The 20,637-nt window shown below is 38.5% G+C and overlaps 1 protein-coding gene across 1 annotated transcript in view; it reads right to left on the bottom strand.

Moving 5' to 3' along the window:
* The window catches only part of NRG3 (neuregulin 3), a 335,008-nt gene that overhangs the window by 55,975 nt on the left and 258,396 nt on the right, over window positions 1-20,637 (bottom strand). Inside the window, exon 4 of the mRNA XM_059477250.1 lies at window positions 6,086-6,112. Coding sequence (XP_059333233.1) covers window positions 6,086-6,112 — 27 coding nt within the window. The remainder of the gene's footprint in view (window positions 1-6,085; window positions 6,113-20,637) is intronic.

The following is a 20,637-nucleotide window of genomic DNA, read 5'->3' as shown; positions in this document are numbered from 1 at the left end:
CTCTAAGTTTTACCACAAATGATCAGGCATTCAGTTAGAGAGAGCAGCAGAAACCAAATACTGGGGAAGGTTACCAGAGTAAGTTATATATATTAAAATTATTTTATCCACACAGTTCACAGAATTACTATTTTGACAGAGCAACACAATAAGGCAATTAATGACACACAGAAGTTAACCACACAGTAAACCTTTTAAAAATAATGCAAGTTAATCCAACCCAGTTCATTGACAGAAAGTGCAGATAAATTGGGAAAATTACATACTGCGAAAAGTAAAGATGGCAGCACCCAACCAAGATGGTAGATAGGTTACAAAACATTTAGGTAAAAATCTTTCCCTCTCAACTAAACTAGAACCATATGCCCTAAACAGAGCCAAGATGTGAGGCAGCCTGCAACTCATGCACCAGAGGCGTGGTGACTTTAATTTCAGAGATATGTTCTCCTAAACAGATACAACCACTGGCAGAGCTTCCTGCAGCCCCTGAGGAGCCCCTGCTCCATCCACTGCTCTCACAGCACTCAGGCATCAGCTGTTCCTGTAGAACTCTCTCCTCTGCTGCTCACATCTCTTTCCCCTAGAGATGATAAATGACTCTTCTTCCCAGCTAAGTGAATCCCACGGAAAATGCTGAGGGTCTAAATCCATTTCATGCCTCAGGATGCTATTGTTATTTTGCAGCATACTTAAAAAGGACAGGTATTTCATAAGGCAAACTGAAAGATGAGGTCCCAAGAGCAAAGCCTTTAGTGAGTTTGAAAAGATAAAAGCCAGAAGGAGGTAATGAAAATTTGAGGCAGGACGAAGAACAAAGGGATTCAAGGAGCAGTGATAATGATGGTAGAAAACATTGCAAGTATCAATGGCTACCAGAGTAGCCCTTCTTAGGTCTTCAGAAATTTACCAACAGAGTACAGATTAAATAATTTAAATACTTATTGATGAATAACAATTATTAATCAATTATTAACAAATATATTTATTAGAAAGATATGGTCTCATAGTTCTGGGGGATGATTGTGATCAGAATCTCTAATAAGATATTGTGCAAACAGGAGCATAAAAACAGTGAGTGTGCCGTATTACCAGCAAAAGATATACCTGCTTTATACCATTAAAAGGAATACAGGGAAAACTTAACCTAATTTCTTTATTTTTTAAACATGTATCCTTTAGAACACATACAGTTTTGGTCATGTAATTCAATGAATGTTAATTCATCCTCTCTTCCAGCAAGGACTGGAGCATTACAGCTTTTTATAACAGATAAGAGCTTCTAAACGGTAACAAAGGTAAGGACCATTCATGCACACACTGGTAATTTATTATCATTTTCTGGTTGCTACTGCAAAACACTGAGCTTCAGAGGAAAGAATCCAGGTTTCCAGTTTTTGAGCTGTGTAAGGACTAATGAACTTTGCCTTTTTATTTCTGGCATACTGGAAAAATACTAAGTTGTTGCACTATTGGTTATCCTACCCATCAGCAAAACCAACTTTTTCAGTTTGTAAAAATCAGAATGCATCAGTCACAGTGTGTGACACAAGGTCACTGAGTCAATCTGGTTAACTGGAGCAGGTATTCCCAGAGTCTGACATCACCTTAGCACAATGAGGAGGCAGCAAGAATAGGCACAGTGAAAATACAGCATGCACCACCTTCTCCACTGTTAACAGCTGCTCAGACTACAGAAAACAGAACACATTTCACATTGTAGTCATGGCAAGGAGATATATCAAGGTTAATAGGATCCCATTCTTAAGTTACTTTATTACTCTGCTCAATTAAATGCTATTTAATGATTCAGCACTTACAAGATTTTATATACCATTCATACTCCATTGAATTCAGTTACTCCATTGACTTCAGTAAGCTCCTGATTTTTCCAGAAAAGATGAGTAGTTCTAAGGAAAAAAATATTAACTTTCTGTTTAAGACTTAAGAATAAACAAATTAAAAGTAGTGACTATATATAACAACTGCTATATTTTCTGTAATTCACGCATGGGGAGATTGAGATTATCACACCAGAATTGTTTACACCACTGATACTGGATTAACTGGTAAGGAGCCCAAGGATGAAGACTACTTCATGTTATGTCTGTATTTCCATCAAAAACTGCAGTGGCTGTTGAACTTTATTGGAGCATTTTATTTCCAGTTGTATTCACCATAAATTACTGTTACAGCATAAAAGATCAGCATTCTGGATCATCAGAGTTGGTGTAGGCAACTTGCTGAAACAGTAGTGTTTGCTCCTGTGTTATTCCAGCAGGCTATTCCAATACTCACCTTTGTGTTTCATGCCTTTGCACACCTTAACTGCACTTATCCTCAGTGTAAGAAAAGAGTTGAAAAGGCAGCTCCTTGTCTCAGGCACTGGCTTGCAGCTCACAACATCCACAGGTGACTCTCAGGTAACAATTTCACTCTGCAGCTGGGAGAACATGCAGCAGGCCAGTGTTCCTCAACAGCTTTCAGCTGCTCCAAAGTGACCATGTTTGCTGTCACAGATATTTTTCCTCATCAACAAAATTTTCACCAGAAAGGTAAACCATTCAGCCCTGAAGCGCAGTTAACCACTTGGGTAAAAAAGTTATTATGAGCTGTAGATACTTGTAACTCCATGCTCTCTAATGCTAATGATACATCACTTAGTTTTTTCATTGTATAACAGCTGCTTCTTTTGATAATTTTTTTAACAATCTCTCTTGCTCACATACACATTACCAACCACCAGCCTGCTTCCCATTGACACAGAATTGTTAATGCTGCTCATGTTTCCAGTTTGTAGGACCATGGTGACAACTTTCCCTTACTTTTGTGTTGGAAATGTGCATAAAATTGCATGCATCCTCACAGGTGACACACAGGGCACCAGAGCAGAGCAGGTGAGCTGCACAGGGCTCTCCTCACAGCGCTCTGCTCCTGTGTGAGGAGGGGAGAGGACACAGCCAAGTCTGCACCCCCTCACAAGGAAGAAATAGTTTCTGTGGTACTGAAAGGTAGCCCCCTGAGAGCTGAGGAATCTAAATTCAGAAAGCCTGGAAAAACTTACTGCAACTGAGAATCTGAAGCACAGACAGATTAAACGACCTTGCCCAAAGCCTGTCCAGGAGATTGCATCAGAGATGGATATTGAATCAACTGACAATCAAACACAAGACTGTTTTTTTTTTTTTATGTACTAGAAAGTACAAACCATTTCTTTATCACCAGAAGTTTCATAAAGCTGGACCACTGATGACAATATTTCAATCCACAATTTTAAGGCCATAATGTCCCTTGACCACATACTTGGCTTTCATTTAATTCAGGTGGTGCTGCACATGAATACATCAGAACCATACATTAATTGCTACATTTGCAACATTTTAAAACAGATTTGCCACATCAATATGCCCTTCTTTGTCTCTGTTATCCATACAAAGAAACAGACAGTGCAGATCAATATCAGCAGCAATATTAAAGTAACAGGTATTCAAGTTTTGGAATGCACAATATGGAATATTGTATGGAACACAAACCTAACAAGACCCAGACAGGAAAAGGGGTGTGAGACCATGAGCAAGGTTAACACAAAATTATGAATGCATAATTCTTGTTCCCAAAGCACTGTTTGTGAGAGAAGGGTCCTCAGGAAAGAGATTTCAACCAAATCAATGGAAAAGCAACAGGCACTGCCTCTATTGAGCACTGGAATGGGCTGCCACAGGAACTTGTAGGGGAAAACAGCACCAACTGGTTCACAACAGGATACACAAATTAATTCATGGACTACAGCTTCCTAACAGGACAGTAAAAGGACTGACTATGTATATATTCTTCACTGATCCTTGAGAGTCTAGGAAAAAAAAAAAAAAAAAGAAAGAAAGAAAGAAACCAAAACCCCACACTTATCTACCTTCCTTGGCAAAGTACACTAAAGTAGGGGTGTAGTTTCAGTGCACATTTCATCTGCCCCTTGGACACCTCTACAGACAGATGTTCCCACTGACATGAGGTTTCAGCTTTGTCTAACATGGAAGGAATTCAGCTTGACCTGGCAATCCAACTTAAATGGTTTACATGGTTTCCAAACAAAATTTCTGTAAGATGATGATGAAAATGGAATTTCTAAGGCAACTGAGCCCACAAATGCAATGAAAACAAGAGTGTTCTCTGGATTACATACAAACAAAACAAGTTCAGCACTGAGTCTACATTGTTGTTTTTTTCTAGCTAGAAAACACTCTTTGCATTAATTGTCATTATTTTCTACAGTCCAGAAGTAAACTCATAGAGGCTTTACAGGCGTGTCCCGAATTTGATGAGCATATTGTCATCTGAACTTTCTGCACAGGCTGTGGATTTGCTACAGATACAGCAATGATTCCATGTATGCTTTCATTTCCTAAGTAAATCTTCATGAAGACCAGAAGAGGATTTAAGAAGCACAAGCATTTCACTTCTGCATATGATTCCAGAACTTGCATTTTTCTAGCCCAGAGAAAACAACTTCAAGCATCATTTTAGGCTGCTGTCATAATATTTTCAGGCTTGAGATACAAGATTTCATTAGTTTTTATGCCATCAGGATCTGCTCCAATATTAAATAAAAAAAAAATCTGAGAGCTACTAATATGAGAGGACTGTTCTGAGCCAGGATTTCAGGGATTGGCTTTAGTTCATGCCTTAAAGAAATGTCTTAAAAAAAAAGAGAGGAAACTGAAAGTCTCAAAATAAAATTAAAATAATTCAGCTTTGCCTCTTGGGTTACACTCTCCTGCTTCTTAGAGAAAGGTTCACTCAAAGCATCCCATGTATCTATACTCCTTATCCTCTTTTACATAAATGCTTGTCCTTCAACTTGTGTGCCTCAAGACTGCTGCTCACAATTAAAGCTAAGCAGGAAAAGCAGGATATCTGCAGAGCCTTTCAAGTAACCATTCCCCAGCTGTGCCTGTCCAATAAGTCTCTGAAGACACTTGCATTGATTCCACTGGCACTTCACAAGCCTCACATAAGGTGAAGTGAAACACAAAACTTCTGGGCCTCATGAACCAGCTCCCCAGAGAGAACAGTGCCCGAGGATTGGCACAAACCCAAAAGCAGGAGCACAAAATCCCAAAACCTGCTGGCACCTTTGCTCCTGTAGCCTGCCATGCAGTTAATATTCAGCACCTTATTGGGTTCTTGGCAATTTATACTTAAGTGGTCAACAAAATCCCCATGCTGGAACTTATAATTGATAGGTTATAAGGCACTTAATTATAAAATCTAAAAAAGTCAAGTAAAACTTAGCATAGGGAAAGAGCATATTAAAAGTAACTGTTTTGTGACTTCAGTAGGAAATTGCATGCTTTTTATCACAGTGTTTTCATTCATATTTAATGGTTTATGCAAGCTGTTCTTACACAAAGGAGCACTAACTCTGTTAAAGATGGATCTCAGCTTCCTGAAACCTGAAGATCACCAGCTGAGAGGTGATCTGTTAAGCCTGTCATTCCATCAGGCTATGAACACATCACAGAGCTGCAGCTGAGCCAACAGAACGTTATCTTCCTTTCCAAAATTGTGAGGAGAAATTATTCACTCCATTTTTAGCTTTTTTTTCTAACCAATTTAACTTTTTTCACAGAATGATGGATTTTTGACTCTTTTCTTAAAAGCGTTTCTCTGATTTGAGTTATATTTAATAAGATGTTTCTTATTAAACCTTATTAATATTGCAATTACAAAAAAAAAATCTGATTTAAAATTTACTTTCATCTACATGAAAAAGTTAGTAACTCTACCCTAAAATCACATATAAAATACTATTCCTCAAGATTATATGGTCACATAACCTTTATGTTATGTTTCATTAAATACCAATGAAATACTAAAACATCATTATGTAGGTTTTAAGATCCATAGCAGTGGAAAAGAGAAAAAATTAAACCTTCATATAATTTCAAATGAAATTGGCAAGTATAAGAGGAACCCAGTCCAAAACCCAGTGGTGGAGGTCATGGGAGTGTTCCCATTAACTTCCATGTTCTTTGGACTAAGGAAACAAGATAAATCTCAGCAACTGAAAGGAAGAGAAGGTACAACTTACCCATGAATTCAATTCCTAAATGGTCTGCTATACTCATGAAAGCATGTAAAAGAAAAAGAGAAAAGAAACAGAAATGTTAGAAACAGTAAAATATAAATTGATCTTGATATGGCAGAGCAGCAGAATATTTGGGGTAAGGGCCCACTGTGTGGGTACAGGTCCAAAACAAAGGCACAGCTCTGACCCTCAAAGGCAATCCTAAGGTGAAATTCAGGACACAGCTGTCACATGAAGAGATGTGCATTTGGGGTAGGAAACAAATGCCTTTATATTTGACTTTATGTTCAAGGCAGCTACCTGAAGGCCTTTCATTTTCCCATCCTCCTGGAACTCCTCTCTCAACCTGCTCACCACTGTCCTTAGTTAGACAAGGTTGGTTCTTTCCTTTTCTCTGACAGGGACCAAAAGCTGAAGAGATGAATGGAAGGCTTTCACTGAGTTTGGCAGCTCTCACCTCAGCACAGCAGCCACACTTGCACCCAACGTGACTCCTGCCTGCTCTCTGCTGCACAACAAAACCCAACAGCAGCAAAGGGAAGCCACCTTCCCAACCTGGCCATCAACAGACAGCATGCAGTAATTTCAAGACATCCCAAAGTGAAGCAAAAACCTTAACATTTTTAGAACATTGAGTTATCACATGGATTTGTAAACATTTCAGGGCTCTTTTTTTACATAATGAATTAGAGTCCTCTAAGAACTACATAGCAAAGCTAAAAGATTTTCCAGCATAACCCAAGAGTTAGTTCAAACACTTCATTTTACTGCCAACTCTGGTACCTGTGATGACATAATGGAATATTTGGGTTTCTGTTGAAAATGCTGGGAATTCTTCACCTTTTGCACCCTTTCAATCCACCCAGAGGAAGGCACTGATTATCAGCTTGCTCAGTTCACTTAGCATACAAATCTATAGAACAGCTGATAAGCTCCACGTTTTATTTTCATGTACTCCAAAAGTAAAGAACACAAGATGATGGTATATGGCATAAATACCTGGTTAGCATGGTGTTAGGGAAGGCACATTATGCAAGTTTAGTGAAAAATTAATCTTTCCTTTTGAAAATACATAACCCAAAACCATACATATATGGACTTCACATAATGATCTGTATTCTTGCACTCACATACAAATATCATGTACAAACATCCCTAGCACATTTGACAGGGATGTGGATGGAATTCTTATAAAAGCATGAGATATATGAAAAGTGCATCAAACATATTATATTTATGGAGATTTGTAGCTTTTTTCCCTAATTTTCTGTACCTGTGAAATCTGCAAACGTTATCTACATGCAATTCACACCTTTGATTCCTTCTGTAAATCAGATCAAAATGCAGTAGAAAATTCCTTACTTTAAAAACAGACAGCAGAGACCAAAGCACCATAATCTGGTCTCCAAGGAACTAAAGATATTGACACATGGAGGAAGACCATATAGTATCATCTTCTTAAGTCTATGTAGAACAACTGAAAAAATATTTCTTCTTTCCTAACTAGGCTATACACCTTCTCTACTTGTTTTCTACTTGGAACCTACAATTCTCCCTTTGAGTTCACCAACATGGTTAAAAATCACTTCCTCAAAAAAATAGATACAAAAAATACTTTTCCTTTAAAAAGATGAAAAAAGGCATTTCAGTTCATATTTGAGTGGCTTATACTTAGGTGAGAATCAAGGATATATGGAACCTTCCTGGGAAACATGTTCAGCTGCAAAGTGTGGAAACATGTCAGGTGATTTATTTTTAATATCTCATGTGCATACAACTTCAGCAACCAGCACACTATATACTGCTGACAAAGCTGATTTCCCCAGATTACGATAAAAGGATGTCCAGCGGGATAAACCTTTACAATAAAATATCCAAGCTGCCAATCAAGCAGTAGTTCAGCAAGCCCTATGAGCAGCTCTTTGGGAACAGAAAGCAAGGAAATGGTAACTCTGGCAGATCAGCACACCCTGGCACTGGTTATGGCCATCACTGCCCCTTGGTGACCAGGCACCAGTGAACGCTCTCCCTGGCACTGCTGTGGTGCAAATCAGTGACTCTGCAGGCTCCAGCTTTGGAGATGGCTTTCTCCCCTCTTACCAACAGCAAGAAACTCTCCCAGCAGGGCTGGTGGGGGACGTGAGCTGTTGTGGTGACCTGAGACTGAACCAAACACTGAAATGTGAAGTACTGACCCTGGCAATTCACGGTGTGACAAAGAACTGTTCTATTGCTGTGCAGCCCTGGCGATGAACAGCCTGCACAGCACGTCCCTGGACACAGCAAGTGCAATGCCAAGTAATTCATTGTCAGCAAATGGACTCTGGTAGAAAAAAAATGCATATGAGAGCTATAAATGTGCTGAAGCGTGGGTGCTGCTCCACAAGATGGGGTCATTAACCAAATAATGTGACTGTATTTTACTTCTGTTATTGTGGTTTCTTCTTTCTTTCTGGTATTGCTGTGTTCTTAGAAACTAATATATTTCTCAGATAGGAAGATTATTCACTTTTATTTTTTATTTTATCAGTATTTCTCCATTTTCATGTTGATGTGGGAAAAATACTGTGCCTTGTGGTCCTGGCACTATGGTAATGTGTTGCTAGTATTAAAGCCCTTTTAATTTAGACTGGCTAAATACAAACACACCTGTGAATACTTGATAACGAGGACAAGAGAAAATAAATTTGCAGTCACTAATGGATTAATTTATTAGTGCTCCACAAAACAAAATACTGCCCTGTGTCTGGATTGTGGTTTGCTGCAGCTTTTTCCTTAGTCATATTAACACTATGAACAGAAATATAAACTCAACATGTAAATCTAACTGAAAAATCATGGACATGAAAGTATCCATTATAAACCTCTACAGACATTTTTACCCTTTCTAAGGACAAGCTGACTTTGGCATAAAGACAGCTTTAGGAAATCAGAGCAACAGCAAAGTATTTTCCTCTGCAAATGAAATTTATCGCTTCAAATAAACTCATAAGAGTTGTTAAATTGTCCTTGGTAGATGATTGTCTTGACCACAAAATGCAACATGATAATGTGCTGGGTGCTACCTTGGGACAGCTCAAGTACTCTGAACAGATTATCTGTCAGGAAGGAACAGGACTAAATTCTGCTTTTAATATTAGACCAATAAAACTTGGTCTGAAATAAAGGAAAATCCTGCCATTCATAAAGCAGCTCAATTGGGACACTGCCTAAAGATAAACTGCTGTTCTCTTATCCATTGTGCTTTATGATGTTTGGCAGCACATGGTTATCAGCCTATTTGTATATCTAATGAAGCAAAAACCATAATCAGTAACTGATATATAAATATATAAAACTGTAGGGTTTCTTTGAGTATTATTTATGGTGCTTCATTTTGCATGTGAGCACACAGATAATGGGACAAGGGATTTGTCTATTCAGTAGGAAGGGTTCATTGCCTCTATATTCTCTCCTCATGGGCAAAATTACCAATGCTCTCAGAGTTTGGTTGATTTGTTGGGCTTTTTTTTAATATCAAAAAGAAAAAACAACAGCATGTAATAATGTATTTTTAAATCTCAGTTATTATAGAGCACAACATTTGATTTTACTGTTTGCTTCAGAGAGGTTCTAATAACTAGTTTCTGTAATTAATTTACACAAAAGTACTCTTCAAAATGTTTGGTGGGGTTGGAAAATTGATTGAAGCTGTTCAGGGGAATCAGAGTCATAAAATCAAATTAATTCAACCACTGATTTTTAAAATATCTTCACTGAAACACATGGCAGAAACTTCCCTCTCTGAGACATTTAAAAATGGATCAAACTAAATCCTGAGAATGATCTTGAATCAGCTAATACCTGGACCTTCCTTTTACCCTCTCTGAGAAACAGGACTACTAAAATTTTTCCAGATTAAAAATTTCCCTGGCAAAAGGTAGGCTATTCACTACATGTTAACTGGTGTAATAGTAAGTATACAGAATATTTTGGTAATTTACTCCATCTATGTCTAGACACAATAATGAAAATCATACATCCATACATCCCTTACAAGATACTTGGTCTGTTTTTGATGAAATGACAAAACGCAGTTAAAGAAATGATAACAACTTAGAAAGAAGGCAATAAATCTATAGAAGGAATTTGACAATCTGCTAGATCCTCAGTGTAAACAATGAAATAACATTTACACTCCAAATCTGCATAGATGCAGTTAAGTCCTTGAAGTCCTCAATGTACAAAAGCAAATACTTAAGACAAAATGTAAAGCTTAATTGCTTTATCCATGTATTTGTAAAGAAAAAAAAATACAAAGGAGGGAAAAAAACCTGGGCTTGCTGTGAGTAATTGTATGGCTGTGGAAAGATTTATAACACAGCCTAGGAGGGGTCCATAGGATCCCCTCACCCACTATCAATTCCATAACCAAGGAAAACTTGAGAAACATCTATTAAAGCTTCTTGTTATACAAATTATGCACAGTGCTGAATAATGGAATAAACTATTTATTTTCTTTTCCTGCGAATGACTAAAGCCTGTGGCTGTGATTTTCACTGCAGAAGTGGAAAGACTGTTTCAAGCTTCTGCAAATAAATAATAGCAATGCTCCCATGTTCAGGTTCCAGATTACTTGGAAACTCCAACTATTTACCTCACCTGCAGCATGCAGACTCAGAGGATTAAGCTTGTCTCTTTTCAATTATTTTTTAAGATCTTAAATTACCTCTGCAGCTAATAAAATAAGCTACTTCTCTTGGAGGCACTATGTTGGATATTAATGGAAAGGACTCAGTCTCACCAAGCAGCATAAGCAATCTGTACTGATATTCACAATACTGTAAATCAGTGCTGATTAATTTTTACTACTATAGCTATAAATTCAACAGAAGAAATAAACATGTCTAATTTCAAATCAGTGAGCAGCCTATTGATATTATATTTTTAAGTTTATTGAGCACCTGCAGAATGTATTTAAGAATTTTATCAGATTCAGGCCAAAATGTTTATCATCAGGTGTCAGACAAATGCAGCAGTTTTATTTCTCCCTGAATAACCCATTTTTTTTCAGCAATGAGATGAGGAAGCAGGTAGATATTAAATGCTGCTGCTGTATTGAGACATACTTTTACTGATTTTCATAGTCTTCATAAATCAACACAAGTGTTCAACACATACAAAGACTTTAATTCATCCCAGAGTAGCAGCAAATCAACAGGATGTCCACACCAAACACTTTGTCTCCACTCAGACAACTGGGAGATGCTTTCTTACTGTATTTGCTAAAAATGTGATCCTGTTTTCTATGAAAAGTGTCAAATGTAAATGAAGCTGCCTGATAGACCTCATAGCTGATGGTGACAAGACTACTTATGAGGTTTGCTCTAAATATATGTGGGAATGACAAACCTGTGTGATCACAGCCAGATCAGCCTCCCCCGGCAGGTGGGCCTGCAGTAAACATTGCACATTTCAGTCTGGTTACTTGATTACTGACATCAGCATAAGCTACTGTAACCAGTCAGTCTGATAAATACTCCCAGAAAAATCAAGGTTTCTCTTGATATTATGCAGTTTTGACAGATCAGCAAACCCGTGTTAGCACTGTAATTGCAAAAACTGTAATTTTGGTTTTATGTTACCAAAGCCTCTCATATCTCCTGTAAAGTTTCTTTCACACCCCTGCCTTTCCTGGCTCCACACACCACATCCACTTTACATTCCCATCTAAAAGACCAACCCCACACACCAGGTTTTCTGATTGTGCCAAGGACCACACAAAAACAGAACACTGATGTAGCTGTGTGACCTACTTATACAACTCTCAATTCTCTTCCTGGGCTTCCACAGCAGATATGACAATGACTGCACATTTGTCCCACAGTCTCAACTGCACGGCAGGTGACTGCAGCACTGTCACCACTGAGGAGCCACTGGGAGAACTGGGCTGTAGATAAACACATTCTTCTATCCATCCATGTAATTTCATTAACACAAGGGCTCCTGCAGAGCCCAGACTTGTCCTGCCTGAGATCCTGCTCCAGGTCTGCACAGAGGCATCATGCTGCTGCTGCACATGGACCTGTCTTTATCTGCAGGAATGCTGGAAATGGGATTAAATGCATTTATCTGCGTTGGGCTTAGATGTTCTCAGTCATTAAGCAGTTCCACTGAATTTCAGTAGGAATTGGCATGATTGGTGGTGCAGAGTTCCTTGGAAATGCCAACCTCTACACTGGCAAAACTGGTCCTTTTCCAGCTATGCTGCAAAAAAGTCTCATAAAACTAAAAAGGAGAGGGAAGGGGAATCATATTTATGGTAAAACCCCAAAAGCACATTCATTACTTCCAAAACATGTGATCTGGAAAGTTTTTGGAACCATGTGTATGAATTAGATTATTTATCTTGTCATAGGTGTAAAATATTTCACTTGACTGCAGTATTCTGTAGGTGAAAAAACCCTGTTCTGGTTAAATAACTGACACAAAATGTCTGTTAAAGTGGGATAAGCCTATGAGTTTCTTAGAAATTCCTATAGGGATTTTCACACTATTATTTCCAAATGGGTGTTTGGAAATATGGGTCTGTAAAATATAACCAACCTCACAGAAACATTAAATGGATTGCTAATAGCTCCCTCATCTTATGAACATGTGACATTTAATAAACATTTTTCACACTATATGTTACTTTATTCCTTCCACAGATCATTAAGCTGTCCTTCACTTGCCTACTACATGAAAATGTTTCAGATGCAATCCTGTTTACTGCTCTCTAAAGGCACAGAAAATTCCGTAGGTTTTGTCAATTTCTTAAAACTAATTACTTTCTTTAACTTCAGGATAAGGAATGTACATAATTTTGTGAAAAAAAAAACAAACCAACCCACAGCCTTATTCCCTAATATTTCAAGTAATTTAGGTCTACTGCCATCAAAAAACAAACAGGCAGAAGCAGAGTGCAGGTGTTTACACCAAGATTTTAGAATATTAAGTGAAGGTTTTAGAAGCTGTGCACTGTACATCTCCAATGACAGGGAAGTTGACATATTTATTGATATCCATACTTTGTTGCCTAGATAGCTGGTCTGAGATTTGCAGCAAAGACCTCAAGAGACTCAGAGATGTAGGACTCAGACCCTTTAGAAAGATGCTGGTTTTTGTGTATGATGATTTGGGAATCTACTTTTCTTTAGGAATCCAATTTTGACACTAACAACTATATTTGCTGTATAGTTTCTTATGTTGCTTCATTTTAAGTAACTTAGAAAGAGGAAAGAGAATTACTTAAGCTTACTCCAATTACTCTGCACATTTTTTTCCACACGTGGTCTAAGCTGTTGCATTACTGAGTCTCGTTTCCAGCAGTTCTGTGCTACAGGCTCAGAAGACAATACAAGAGCATAACGTTTTCATCATAATTTTATCAATTTTTTATCAAATTTACTGTCTTATGGGAAAGTACTTCTGCATGTCAGGAGTCTCTCAACTCACCCTCCTGAACCATCACAAGTTTAACACCAAAACCACCAATGCTCTCCCAAATTTACTGAGTCTTTTCTCTAGGAAACCAGGCATGGAATTGCCTTTGTGCCTCAGATCCAGCTGCAGATAAGCAACCCACAAGGGTGGGGTGCTTAAAAGGGTTTGATCTGAAAGAGATTGTTCTCAGCTATGTAGATCTGCCCTATTTGGTTAGGGAGAAGAGCAGAATCACTCCTATTTGTTATTCCTTTTAATTTCACAGGGATACATACTTGAAAGCTTTAAAGACTATTCAGTGGACTTTATCAGAAAACACAGGCTTTTGCCAACATCTCTTATGATTCAAGGGAGGAAACACAGAATGACAGTTCACAAAAATACTCCCATTACTGTGCAATTCTCCCATCCCTACAAAATGTATAGCAAGGAACTGACCTGGGCACGCCTCTCCTTTTCTCAATGGTAAGCCCCTCTAATAATTTTATAACTCAACTATAGCATTGTGGTTTCTTTTGAAAAGCTGCTGCACATTTGCTTGTCATCACAGCGTGCAAGCCATGCACAGACACAGCACAGCTGGCTCTGCATTCATGCTCTATGTGGTGTTAAACATTACAGAGACAAAAGTTCAGCTATGTATAAGTGCTAGAGAAACTACCTTTTTTTGTTTTCTTTTTGCTAACTGAAAAATTTCTATCAAGACACTTTGTGATTCTATAGAAACATTTTATTTAAAGCTGGTGAGTAAACACAGACACATCAGGTGAATATTTTGCCATAGAGTGTTTTCAGATTCATAAAAAGGCTCCTTGAAGGCCAGACTGCTTCAGTACTCCAATCTGAGTGCTCTCTCAAGTCCCCTACCAGGTGCCTTTGCCAAACTCAGTCCTTTGAGGTTGGTGCACTGTATGAGCAGTCCTAATCGAAATACACTGGCAATTGTCAGCTTGTTTATGACATCAAGCCCCCATCAGAAGATGGGAACAGAAGAGCTCTGTTTTCCTCTAAGCCAAAATGTTTTCTTGACATCTGAGGATGATTTGTTCAAGCTAATCAATAGCAAGGCAGGCCTGATGGGAAGCACTGTGACTTGGACAAAGCTCTGCGGGTTCAGAGCACTGTGTCAGACATGACAGACTTTTCAGGTGAGATACTGAGATTTTTTTTTGAGATGTGAAAGCTACAGAGCTAAGGTATCAAGGCACCAAGGAAAAAACGTCTCTCCTACCTGGAGCTGTAAATGATGCCATTCTATTTGACCATGGGTGTTGGCACACATATCCTGACAGCATCAGACCAATGTGTGTTTACGACCCACAGAGAGTGTAATAAATAATGTCCCATACCAGGCAGTCATGCAAATGCAATCATGGCTTTTTGCCATGCCTATCCTGCCTTGCTTATAGAAATATATTCTGCTTACAAGTGATTAGCTAATAATGTAAACAACCAAGTAACATCAAAAATGAATGGCAAGAAATTATTTTCCTCAGAGTCTGGGCATCTTTTGTAACTTTAGATGCAAGCCATGAATTTATGACTTCAGATATGGAGGAAACAATAGGAAAATTACTTAACTGCTCTGTTTGAACACTGTTAAGGGTTCAAATCCTTTACTACCATGACTACATTAGAACATTAACTACTATAAATACCCATAACAAAGGTGGTCTGAAATCCTTAATGTTGAGCATGAACAACATGACTCATCCATGAGATTTAAAGCAGACAGGGTTGTGATAAAAAGAATCATTAGCAGCTATCACCAGCAATAAAAAATAGCATATTGGAACAAAAGTGCATGATGTGCACACAACCCAGAATCACCTACAGTGAGCAGCAAAACAAAAGCTGCTGTTTGCCCTCATTTGTATATGGGGATGCACTGCAATTAATTGTTAGGCGTGTAATGTGAGAATGGTGCCAAAGGGCCCCATATACAGAAATATTAAACTCCTGGAGTGTAACTGCTCTCTCAGAGCCATTCAAACAAATGAATTGCCTGTGCACAGAGCAGATGCAAGCCAGAACCACCAGGATGGAGCCTCGTGCTGGTGCCTGCAGCACAGGCAGTGACACCCAGACCAGCTCACCATTGCTGCAGCACCCACACAGACCAGCATGGGGCAAAAAAGGAGCAAAAGGGGGAAAATTCATTCTACCACCTTCATGAACACAAACTACTGTTCAATCTAGGCAAAGTGGCTTAGATGAACGTGCAACTTAGGGCTTCACAGAAGACTGAAAGAGCTGCTATGACCTGTCTCCCATGAGATGCCTCAGTAAAACCTGACCTTCAGATGATCAAAGTGCACTTGTTTTCTTCTTGTTTCATCTCCTTTCCACGAATTTAAGGTGCCTCAAAGAATTTAATAGTTCCCAATAAATCTCAGAGAACATTCTCCCATCAAAGCTCTTTTCCCTTCCAGGTTTGAGACTCTTTACCTTACTCTGAATTAGATCTTAACAGTATTGAGGAATACAATGTTTCCCTTATAAGACCTTACTACTAGGGCATAAATATTTTGACAAACAAAAGCAGGGCAAAAGGAAGGTCTGTATTCTTTTCCACTGCAACAAACTAGATGTGCCATCAAGAAAATGAGTTTTGTAGGATAGTCTAGAAAATGGCGATGAAATAAAATAATACAACCTGATTTGCTGATTTGTAGATTTCTTTTTTTTTTTTTTTTTTTTTGTGGTTTGTTTCAAATCAGTAGGAATTTGCTCAGAACAAAGTTATGAGCTGCAGTCACATCTTTTAACTCCTATTAGGGCTATTCAATTTTTACAAACCATCGATGTAGAAAGAAGAGCTCTCCTTTTCCATGCCTGGCTCCATCTCTGCACCTTCCTTCACAGTTTGAGCAAATCTCTAGGAAACACTACAAGCTATTTCTAGCAGAAGTACAGGATACTGTACTGAAAGATCTTATCTTCTTAAGAAGTCAGAAAAACGAAGGTGTAAGGGACCCAAAAAGAAGAAAATGCTTTCAAATTACAAGAGAAATAGACAATATATCAGCATTTCAGAAGGAAAACAAGAAATCCTGCTACCTATGGACATTTTTATTTTCCTTAGATGAAACTGCATTGTGAATTCATTCATTTCAGAATACAGTTACATTGACACTAAGGTGGGCTAAATGGACTTGTATTTTATCTGCCAACTTAGCCTGCTAGATTGAGGCAAAACTGGCAAGTAACCTCACAATTGACAAGACCATGGCTGCTGTGCTGGAATCCTCCATGAAAAATCCCATTTTTTTACAATGGCATCATTACAGGGGAAATAGTCATAAAGGTGTGAAATACACTGTAATATGCTCACAAAGCTCAATATGTGAAGGGAAAAGAGACAAAGACACACTTCTGCTGGGATTTATACTTGAGGGCTGCAATTTCAAGTAGCAAATAAGATCAGCAGGAAAATTAACCTAAAGGATGGGGAAAAGGTGCCAAAGTTTAGCAGCACAATTTTCCAGTCTCTGCTCCAAACCCCACTGAAGCAGAATTGCTGCTGACCTGAGATGAAAACTATGGTTTCACAGCAAGATCTGGGAAACTGAGTGTGCTAAACTAAGTGTCATCAATTTATTTTTCCAAAATTTATTTTATTTTGCCTGTGTATGGTTTCAAAATCAGGAAGCCCAGCTATCACCTCTTTTTTCTCCAGTTACACATCTGTTTTACTGCTTCACTGGTGGCAGGGTTGTGAAGGGGATACAAAGGTGTTACAATCAGCAAGAAAGACAAGTAAGTCCCCTTACAATGGCATGGAGATGCCTGCCAGGCAGCCTAAGGTTGGTGTTCAGTGAGCGGATTCCCCCTGCATCACTCCAACCAAGTTCATTAATCAGATTGCCAAGGTACTTCTGCCTTGGAACATGGCTGGGTCAGAAAACAGCAGAAAACAGCGCTCTAGAATGTTCTACTGACCCAAATCCTCCCTTTCCCAGAATATTTAAAGAAAGAGAAATACTGCTTTTCCAAGGAGCTGCAAGGCTCTGGCATTATCTCTGTTATCTGTATTTTGTGGGACTCTGGCTGCAGATCTTCCCAGTCAGCTGCTCCACTCACCACATTTACCAGCAGCAGCCCTTTTCCCTAGAATGCTGTACAGAACAACAATCTCATCCTATTGCTTCCTCAGTCCATTAATTCAAATATGGTCTGAAATCAGTGTGAAACAAGGGACTGTACTGCTGCTTAAGATGGCAACAGCAGCAGCTGCAGAAACAGGTATTTACATTTCTGAGCAGCTTTATAATGGATCAGTAAACACCCCAGCACCAATGAAAAAGCAAATTTCCTGCTTTACTATAAAACCATTACCTTTGCCTACTATGCAGATAAAAACAAAGCTTTTTCTCCAGACATGTTTGTGAAGAATTCAGTAGCTTGTAATATCAGAGATATTCAAGCAGCAGCAACACTGTTCCCTCAAAGGAAAACAGTTGTCCACTGCAAACTGCTGTCCCCTCCCTTCTTCTGCAGCTGTCTGCTTTCAAGAAAATTTTACACTGAAAAACCAGCTGTCTCTATTTTTCATTTGCCAAATGCCTTCCCATTGAGGATTAGAGATTCTCTTCCCTTTACTAAAACAGAAAAGAGAGCTTAACACATAATTAAAAACAACTTAGGCACCTAAATACCTTTGTAAAAGATGTCAATGCCTTTACAGTTGTAAAACAAAGTTAAAGTCACTTTCAAATTGGCAACCAGTCATCTCAGACTCATACCTCTTAAGCACTCTTGAAAATTTTATTTCTTTGGGGTAACATCTCGATTGTGGGGACAAGTGGTTCCTGCCCCAAGCCTCACATTCACATGTTCAGCCAGGCTGCAGCAGGAACACCTGCACTCAGCTATTGGTGCATGGGAGAACAGCCACACATTAATTATCACAGTCCTGCAACACCTCGTGCTCCTGCAGCTGGTTCTTCCCTGACACTGCTGTTCCTGCTCCTGCCAGGTGCTTCAGGTCAGCTCTCAGACACATACATTTGCTCCATTCATATATATTTTTATATATATATAATTTTTTTTAATGTATATGCTTTTATATATTTATACATATTTGCTCCATTTTTCTGAGATGTCTACTCCCATTTCTGCCAAGCAGCTGCATTAGCAGAAAGCTCGCAGGGCACCAACAGCTGGAGGCTGTACTCTCATGGGGAAATTTCTTTGGAGATCCAGCAACTGCAGAAGGCCAAAGGCAGCTCATCTGAGCCACCTGTAGGATCACATTATGCTGCCCAGCTGCGGCCTTAAACCCATCTTAAGCTCCTAGGTGCAAAACCTGCTTTTTCTAATATGTAAGAATTTTCCTTTGGTTTTCAGTCTAAATTTATACTGCACCAACTTAAACCCATTCATTCTTGCACAAACATTATCTTTCAGCTTCAATCATTCTTATATTTCCTTTATATTTATCCACTTGGCGTATTTATAGACCCAATGACATCTCTGACATATTTCCCAGGCCATCATTCCATACAGCTGCAATTTCCTGACAGGCATTGGAACATCTATCAATTACTGTACTGGATCAGCAATATTTCACTCAAAGAATGGCATTCAAATACTTTTAAAAAAACACCTGATCACTCCTTCCACCACCACTTCCTACATTCCTATAAAATACAGAATCGTAAAAGAGCCAAAAATATATCATGTACCTATAGGTGCTGTGAGACTCATCAGACACAAACCAAACCCCTCCATCCATTAACAACATCAAGGAGGAAACAAGCTTTGATAGAGCCCTTGAGTCAGGAGTCCTCATGGGACAGGAGAACACCAGATTTGCCCTCAAAAGTGTAAATTCACCCAAAGAGGAGCAGCAAGGACTCTCCTGGCTGGCACAACAAATTGTCACAATGAAGCCAGAGATTTTCCTTAAATCCCTTCTGCTGAGGAAGGAATTAAATAGATTCTATCTCAAATTATAAACCAGAGAGAATGTAATGGAGAAAGTGTGTTCCTGTCATATTTGCGTGACCACTTACAGATAAAGTAAATCAAAACAGGTTAAAATCTAACTCTTTCCTACAACGAAGATCTGCAGTGAGGAACAATTTTTAGAATAAAAATATTTTGGCTTTAGAAAGGAATATAAAACTCAAGACAGAGGTCTTAAGATTGCACTTCTGAAAGCAACTTTTAAAAAATCACATTGCGGTAATTACAGGTTACGTACACACGTAGTCACACAAGAAATTCAGTCATATGCTGTGCTTTTCTCTGTCTTTTGTGTAGGTGCTAAACACAGACATTATAACACAAACACATTTTTATTTCTCTCTCTTTTTTTTCTGTTATTTTTTCTAATGCTGTTTAAATGCTTGGACAACTTACAATAGAAATTTTGATGTCTCGCTGACTTCTCTTTCCTGTTCAGTCTGCAACTGCAGCAACTTTAAATATATGCACAGTAATTACATAGGAGCTGGTGAATACCTGCCTGACAACAATCACAGTACCTGAAGAAATGCTTGCTGAAGAATGAATATGAGTTGAGGCCTGCAACATGAACCTTCTTTCTAGAAGATAATCTCAGTCAGTCTAGAGTCATATACGAATCTCTAGTAAGTGTCTGAAGACAGACAGAAATGACAAATGCCATAAAAAAAGACACACAGCCCTAGCCTGCCTGACTTGAAGTCAGTGTCACTGTGATGGAGCCTGATTAGCTGCTCTGCAATTGCACATTTTCATTTTCTTACAGCCCATTAGGCTGCTTTTAACAAAATTAAACACACTGCAGGGCAAAATAACCAAGTAAACCAAAACAAAACACTTACATTGTTTATAAACATTTTCTTAAGAAATTGCTATTTTGAGGATAAATGTTTCTCTCTGGAGTAAACTAGACCTCATTCTTCCAGTTTCTGCCTTTGGACATCCCCAGAATGGGGATGGGGGAGAGCAAGCTATTTCTATGAAATACATACACTAAAAATACACCACATCTAACTGGACACTACTAAATAAAATACATCTAGACTACAAGGGAAAAATAACCATAATAAAAATAATACACACCAAACTCCACCCTGATGAGTAAGATGAATGAGATTAAT

The sequence above is a fragment of the Ammospiza nelsoni genome, chromosome 8 (assembly GCF_027579445.1).
Source record: "Ammospiza nelsoni isolate bAmmNel1 chromosome 8, bAmmNel1.pri, whole genome shotgun sequence".
NCBI lineage: Eukaryota > Metazoa > Chordata > Aves > Passeriformes > Passerellidae > Ammospiza > Ammospiza nelsoni.
The sequence above is the reverse complement of the archived record's forward strand: the minus strand, read 5'-3'. Positions and strand labels throughout refer to the sequence as shown.